Raw genomic sequence first — 7,594 nt, forward strand, 5'->3', positions numbered from 1 at the left:
CAGCCAATTTCTACCCTTCCTTTTCCACCTTTGACACTTTGCTGACTCGTCAGTTCCACTACTTGTCATTTCTGCTGTGGTTTTCAGCCCAGGGATATGTAGCTCCCTCGACTCCACATCTCACCCCTCTTTCTGTCGTGCTTAACATGGGCCCTCACGTGTTGCGCCATGAGGTGTTCACGTACCCCTGAATTGACCTCGGGCAGCAGCCAGTCTGTTTTCTAGTGAGATTTTCCTGGGCTCGGGTGCATGTCTCTATCGAGCACTGTGTCAGCAGCAGAAAAGGATGTGCAGGACGCCGTCAGCAGTGGACGTGAGTTGTACGCCCTGCCACTCTTCCTCGTGTCATATTCTGCCCCGAACCCTTCCCCCGGTCAGGTCTCCACCATTGTGTGACCTTAGAGACCCAGTGACACAACGGTCAGCCGATCCATCAATGAATTCCAACTTTCTTGTTCAGCAAAGCGTTTGACACTCAGGTCCACATGCAGCAGATGTACATTTGCGGTGAGGTTGTCTCTTTCCCAGAGTCGCCATGTACTTCACCAGCATTTCTTTGCGTTCAGGTTGCTGCTGTGGAGCAGAGGATGGGGAGGCACCCTTTGAACAGAGCGTGTCTGCAAAGGGGTCACAGGCAAGGAATCCCAAGGAGGCTTTGTCGTCCCGGAAGACACACCCCTGTGAGGGTTGCGGGCCAGTCCTGAGAGACATTTTCCACTTGGTTGAGCAGCAGGGAACACAACACAGCCAGAAACTGTTGAGGTGCGGGGCGTGTGCGAAACGATTTTATGTCACCGCAAACGGTCACCAGCACCAGGAGCAGCACAGGGCAGAGAAAGCTTCTGTAAGCGGTGAGGACCGGGTCTCACTCGTGAAGAGCTGCAGAGTCCGTGTGTCACCGAAGCCCTTCACCTGTGGGAGGGTTGAGAAGGACTTGCTGACCACTTTAGGACTTCCCCAGCAACAGGCCGCTCATAAAGCCGAGAAGCCAAACAGAATAACCCAGTGGGAAGCAACAAATTTACGAAGCAGAAAAAGTCACTGCGCTTCGAAAGAATGCAAGAAGGCCTACACCCCCAAGCACACACTTGTTCAGGACGTCCACACTGGTAGACAGTGTTTCGTGTGCACCGAATGTGGGAAAACATTTAGGTACAAATCCGCATTTGTCATTCACCAGAGACTCCACGCTGGAAAAAGTTTTTCTGTGGGTGGCGACTATGGAAAATCCGTCAGGGGAAGCTCACCCTTCAGTCAACACCGAAGACTTCCTGCCGGGGCAAGGCAGCACAAGTGTGGCAAATGTGGGAAATCCGTAAGCCACAAATCTGTCCTCGTTCCTCCCCGGGACTGGCACAATGGGAAAAACAGTTATACGTGTAGCGAATGCACCAAGTCTTTTAGTCATAGCTCGGTGTTCATTCGACATCAGAGAGTTCAGAGTGGAGAAAAGCCTTATAAGTGTAACGACTGTGTGAAATCTTTTACCTCTCTCGCTGCCCTCAGTTATCACCAGAGCTCTCACACGGGAGAAAGGCCTTATGGGTGCAGCGATTGTGGGAAATCTTTTATCTCTCGGTCTGACCTGCGTTATCATCAGAGGGTCCATTCTGGGGAAAGGCCTTATGAGTGCGGTGAGTGTGGGAAGTCCTTTATCACTCGTACGGCTCTTCGTTACCATCACAGAGTTCACACTGGAGAAAGGCCTTTTGAGTGCAGCGAATGCGGGAAGTCTTTTACCCGAAGAAATAATCTCATTATACACATAAGAGTTCACTCAGGATACAAGCCATACGAGTGCAGCGAATGTGGGAAATGTTTTACCTTTAGCTCCAGCCTCCGTTATCATCACAGAGTCCACACAGGGGAAAGGCCTTATGACTGCAGCGACTGCGGGAAATCTTTTAACAATAGGTGGACACTTATTCGACACCAGAGAATTCATACAGGAGAAAAGCCTTACGTGTGCAGTAAATGTGGTAGATCTTTTACCTGTAGTTCCACCCTTCAGTATCATGAGCGAGGTCACCTTGGAGAAAGGCCCTATGAGTGCAGTGAATGTGGAAGATCTTTTACCACCAGCTCTGCCCTTCGTTATCATCAGAGTGTTCACACAGGAGAAAGGCCTTACGAGTGCACCGAGTGTGGGAAATCCTTTATCTCTAGATCTGACCTCCAGTATCATCAGAAAACTCACTCCGGAGAAAGGCCCTATGAGTGTAGCGAATGTGGAAAATCCTTTATTCGAAGAAATAACCTCATTTTACACCAGAGAGTTCACACAGGAGAAAGGCCTTACAAGTGTAACGAATGTGGGAAATCTTTTAACAATAAGTGGACACTCATTCAACATCAGAGAGTTCACACAGGAGAAAAACCTTATGTGTGCAGTGAGTGTGGGAAGTCGTTTACTTCCAGCTCCACTCTCTGTTACCATCAGAGAACTCATGCAGGGAAGAGGCCTTACAAATGCACCGACTGTGGGAAATCTTTTACATCTAGTTCTACTCTCCATTACCATCAGAGAGTGCACACGGGAGAAAAACCTTACGTGTGCAGTGAATGTGGCAAGTCTTTTACCTTTAGCTCCAGCCTCCGTTACCATCACAGAGTCCACACTGGAGAAAGGCCTTATGAGTGCAGTGAATGTGGGAAGACCTTTAAGGATAGATCACAGTTCAATAAACACCGGCGAGGCCACACTGGAGAAAGGCCTTACGAGTGCAGGGAATGTGGGAAGACCTTTAGCCACAAATCTTCTCTCTCAATACACCAGAAAATTCATAATAGGGAAAGGTCTTATAAGTGTAGTGAATGTGAGAAATCTTTTACCTCTACCTCTGGCCTTGGTTATCACCAGAGGCTTCACAGGGGAGAAAGGCCTTATCAGTGCCGCGAATGTGGGAAATCTTTCACGAGTAGCTCGATACTGGTTCGCCACCAGAGAGTTCACACTGGAGAAAGGCCCTACGAGTGCAGTGAGTGTGGGAAATCGTTCGCCAGCAGCGACACCCTTTCTTATCATCAGAGAGTTCACACGGGAAAAAAGCCTTACGAATGCAGTCAGTGTGGAAAGTCTTTTGCCTCTGGATCCACCCTTCGTTATCATCAGAGAGTTCACACTGGAGAAAGGCCTTATGAGTGCAGCGAATGCGGGAAGTGTTTTATCTGTAGCTCGAAACTCCGTTATCATCAGAGAGTTCACACTGGTGAAAGGCCTTATGAGTGCAGCGAGTGTGGAAAGTCATTTAGGGATAGTTCACAGTACAGTCAACACCGGAAAGGTCACACTGGAGAAAGGCCTTATGAGTGCAGTGAATGTGGGAAATTTTTTATGCGAAAGTCTACCCTCTCTCAACATCAGAGAATTCACACCAGAGAAGGGCCTTAGCTGTGCAGGGAGTGCGCAGTGTTCCTCGGTGTTCCAGCACCAGAAGAAACTCTTCGAGGACCCTTTGTCAGAATTGACTCTCGTACATCTGAATGTGCACATTGGGGAGATTTCCCATAAGTTTCACTTGTATGGGAAGCATTCGTGAATGTGTTGCACTTTTTAATTTGCTAAGGGTTCTTTCCAGGTTTATGTTGCTTCTATTTTCTGTGGCTAAAGCCATTTCAGCTTTACCCACTGGCAGGTCAACAGAGTTTGTATCGTTTGCCACCCCAGTGTGCTCAAGGGAAGTGACCCCTGGTCTCCCATGTATTGGAGCAAATTAGGAGCAACCTGAGCACTTAGGGATTAGTTTTCCCTCCTCCTTGACAACCTTGGACATGACCCAGAAAATAGCACGAGTTTGGCTGGCATCCTGCCAAGAAATAACTGCGTTTTCCAGGGTCACGTTGGTCTGATGTGATAGCTGTAATGAGTTTTTCCAGCTCTCGGTTCATGAACTTGAGAAGTGCCTGCTGCACATTGGTTTGTACAATAATCACGGCCTTACTCCTGTTTGATCTCGGGTGCTATGTTTACTGTGGGGTAGTTTGCAAACTGATTTGGGTTCTACAGGCTTGAAGAGGTGAAACACTTTTTAGGGGTCTCAGACTCTAAACTGTTTAAGAACTGTATGATAGCAGAAAAGAACTTGCCACTTGTGACAAAATTTGCCTTGCTTTTCGCGGCTTCCTAGACAGGACTGAAAAACTTTCTGATTGTCATTTGAGGCCTGGACGCTCTATGTTTAAGGATTCTCAGAGGTAACCCGAGGTGAGGGCACATATGAGAACCTCAGGTTCTTCTGGGAGTGTTCTGGGAGTATCTTTCATTCAAAGCATAGATCACAGAGTATGCCAGCACTGTTGAGGGGAAACTTTCCTCAGGTCTGTGAAGAATCATATGCCACGATGTCTATAATTTGCTGGGCTACGGTCACTGGTTGTAAGGCCACTAGTTCCAAAGGATACCGTACTTGGTACAGAAACACCGGCCTAATAGGGATTGGAGGAGACCACAGCCAACTCAGTGGAATGTGCCTCTTCTAAAAGTGCATCTAGAAATGTTTACTGTGCCTGCATGATCGGTGTGTGCATACATCTCAGCACCTCCAGGCCTGTCTTTCTGTGTAGCCGATGTTGATGTTATTGTCAGAAAAAATAAAAATCATTGACAGATGTTTCGATTTCCCGTAGCCTCTCAGTGACGTCCGCCTCAAAGCTGTTACTGCACAATAGGAAAGCCGAAAGCGGGGATCTGTGGTCTGGGGATGTGGCTCTTTGGACCCAGGCAGCGTTCCTGTCCACTCAGGTAGAAAGGGTTTTCATTACTCACCGTATTTGCTGCCACTGAGGCGATATTGGCCCCTAGAGATGGTGGAGTCAATACGGGATCATCAAACTTGTTTTCCAAAGAGATCGAGACATAAACTTGTATCCTGAGCCATTTTTTAAGGCTTCCCAAGGTATAACTTAAATGTACTACCTGCATACATTTAAAGTGTACAGTTTGATAAGTTCTGACATAGGTATGACCCTAAGAAATGCGCATGGTCTGGGTAATAACCACTTCTGTCCTTTATTGCGACTGCGACCGGACTGACTTTGCTAGGACGGGAAAATCTGGAGACTCGGCATAGAGTTAACAAGGCTCGCTTTCCGAAAACGGTGGGAGATCTAGATTTTTACTTTGGACAACTTTTAAAGCTTTAGTAAAATAGGATTCACATGCATTAAAACATATTTAAAGTTCACAGTTTCATAAGTTTTCCCATGTGTAAGAACCTGTGAAACTATCGTCACGGCTATTATAATGAAGATCTGTCACTCGTGTATTTGCCTCGTGTCCTTTTATAATCTCCATGCCCTTCCTGGACCTCACAGCCACCATTGATTTACTTACTCTCTACTGATTAGTTTGCATTTTTCTAGACTTTTATGTGATGAAATTTTAAGTTTATTCTAATTTTCCCTCCACTCATGCTGCATAATTGTTTTGCGATTCATCAGTGGTGCTTATATAAGTAATTCATTCTTTTATTACTCAATAATAATTTTAAATATATATGTTTTTGCGTATATGTCTATGTACCTCTAGCCGTTCATCTGTGTTCGGCCAGTTGGCCTATTTTCAGTTTTGGACTATTGCAAATAAAGCCACTCTAAACATTTTCATTACAATTCTTTATATGGAGAAGCGTTTCATTTTTCTTTTCGTTACAACTCAAAGTGCCATGCCTAGCACACAGAGATGAGGGCTTAACTTTTGGAGAAACTGCCAAACTCTGATAAAAAATGACCGCGTTTCCACCAGCGGCGTATGCGAGTCCCATTTCCTCCACATCCCTGTAGTACTCGATGTGGCCAGTCTTTGACGTCAGCCCTTTTAGTGACATCCGACACTACCTCTGTGGTTTGAATCGCATCTCCCTATAGGGGGTCGGGGTTTTGAGCATTTTCTCATGTCTTTAGTAGCCACCTGTGTATATTTTGTACAATTTCTGATCATGTCATTTGCCTGTTTTTCTTCGGAAGATACGGCTGTTTCTCGTTTTGTTTTACAAATAAGACACCGAATCAACAAAGACGTTGGAGTTTTACTCATTCTCAAATCCTGTGAGGGATGTTGTGCTGTATGCAGGCATCGTTTCTAAATACTGGAAGAATACTTTCTCATTTCCTTCAAAACTTTGTGTCATGCATAACGTCATGGTCACAAACACCGTACACGTCTAAGTTTTAAGTCTATTATTAATCTAATCTCCATCGCTTAAGTGGAGCCTTCTAGTAGCCCAATACATTGAGCCTCGGGCGGCAGTGTGCGCCAGTGTCCGGTGGCAGTCCTCCCACTGTGAGAGTGACGTGCTCCGGCGAGGAGCTGAAGAACCAGCAGCGTCCTGTGGAGTTCGTGAGAACTCAGCTCGGTGCGCAGGAGGCGACCGCAAAGCGGGCAGAGGACGGACGGGGCTGCGAGCTGGTCAGACGGCTGCAGACGCCTCACGGGCAGGAGAGGTTAGAATCCAGACCCGGCAGAGGGGAGGCACCGCCCCCCAGCACCGTCGGGTCCGTGGGGACCCCGAGTGGCCTCATCAGTGGTGACACGAGGTATGAGAACGCAGTCCCGCGCTGCCTCGGATCTCGCCAGTGCCTGGTGAGGAGTCACCCTCGCTGTCTGCAGGTGACTCTCGTCTTTCCCTTTCTGCGATCGTTGGTCCCAACAGGTATTTACCTTCCGTGGAGCTCAGCACGCTTGGGGCCGCTTCTCCAGACGCCCCAAGCCCAGGAAGAAGCACCGGGCGCTGGGGTCATCGCTGGCCGTCCCCGGCTCTGGTGGGGCCTCTCCAAAGGAGAGGCCCAGGAGCGACTGGGCGGATGGTCCCCTGGGCACCCCATGTGGGGCAGGATCCACACCAGGCTCAGCCTGCTCATGTGTCCCTGAGGGCACCAGGTGAGTTCTTTTCCTTCGGAGATGCGGGTACTTCAAGTCCCAGTGGCAGTGTGACCTGAGTTTGCATCTCGGAGGGGATGGCAAGAAGGGAGCGAGCCAGGCGGAATGCGGGGTACAGAGCGCTGGGGGCCGCAGTGAGGGGCCACACACCCACGGTGCACAGGGGTGGAGGGCAAGGTCGACACAGGTGTGGAAGGCGACAGCTGGGGGGCCCACACCCCTGCGGAGGTGGCATAGGAGGGACCCTCCCGGCTGCGTCCCTGCTCCCTCTGGAGCCAGCCTCCCTCCACTGGTCCCTCTGGCGATGCCCAGTCACGGTCTCTACGGTGGCGCGTAAGTCAGATTCCAGCTCCTCAACAGTTAGATTTTGAAAGAGATATATTATTAAGAGGGAAAACGTCAGTGCAGATTGGTAAAGTGTGACTGCATTGTACTAAGGAAAACCATACGTAAAGGGATATATGAACACCCAGACACGCAGCAGTCCATGCATATGCAAAAAACAGTCTAAATGGATACTCTCCCAAATTTTTTTTTTCCAGGAGGTGAGATGCTTGGGGGCTTTTCACTTTCTATATTTATAAATGGGATTCCTTTCGTTACACATCTGCATCACCTGAAGGCGCCTTAAAACACCGATTCTTGTCTCTTGTTCCCAAAGTGTCTTAGTCCATAGGTTTGTGCTTGGGGTGGTGGCAAAGTGGCATTTCTAATCAG

The 7,594-nt window shown here is 48.4% G+C and overlaps 2 protein-coding genes across 2 annotated transcripts in view; both read left to right on the top strand.

The window, feature by feature from the left end:
* Window positions 1-5,604, top strand: part of LOC111728727 (zinc finger protein 585A-like) — a 12,880-nt gene extending 7,276 nt beyond the window's left edge. Inside the window, exon 2 of the mRNA XM_011385126.2 lies at window positions 567-5,604. Within this exon, the coding sequence (XP_011383428.1) occupies window positions 567-3,391 (2,825 nt within the window). The 3' untranslated portion in view covers window positions 3,392-5,604. The remainder of the gene's footprint in view (window positions 1-566) is intronic.
* LOC105309039 (zinc finger protein 271-like) overlaps window positions 1-7,594 on the top strand; it is a 36,539-nt gene that overhangs the window by 7,282 nt on the left and 21,663 nt on the right. The window lies entirely within an intron of this gene.

The sequence above is a fragment of the Pteropus vampyrus genome, unplaced genomic scaffold (genome assembly GCF_000151845.1).
Source record: "Pteropus vampyrus isolate Shadow unplaced genomic scaffold, Pvam_2.0 Scaffold661, whole genome shotgun sequence".
NCBI lineage: Eukaryota > Metazoa > Chordata > Mammalia > Chiroptera > Pteropodidae > Pteropus > Pteropus vampyrus.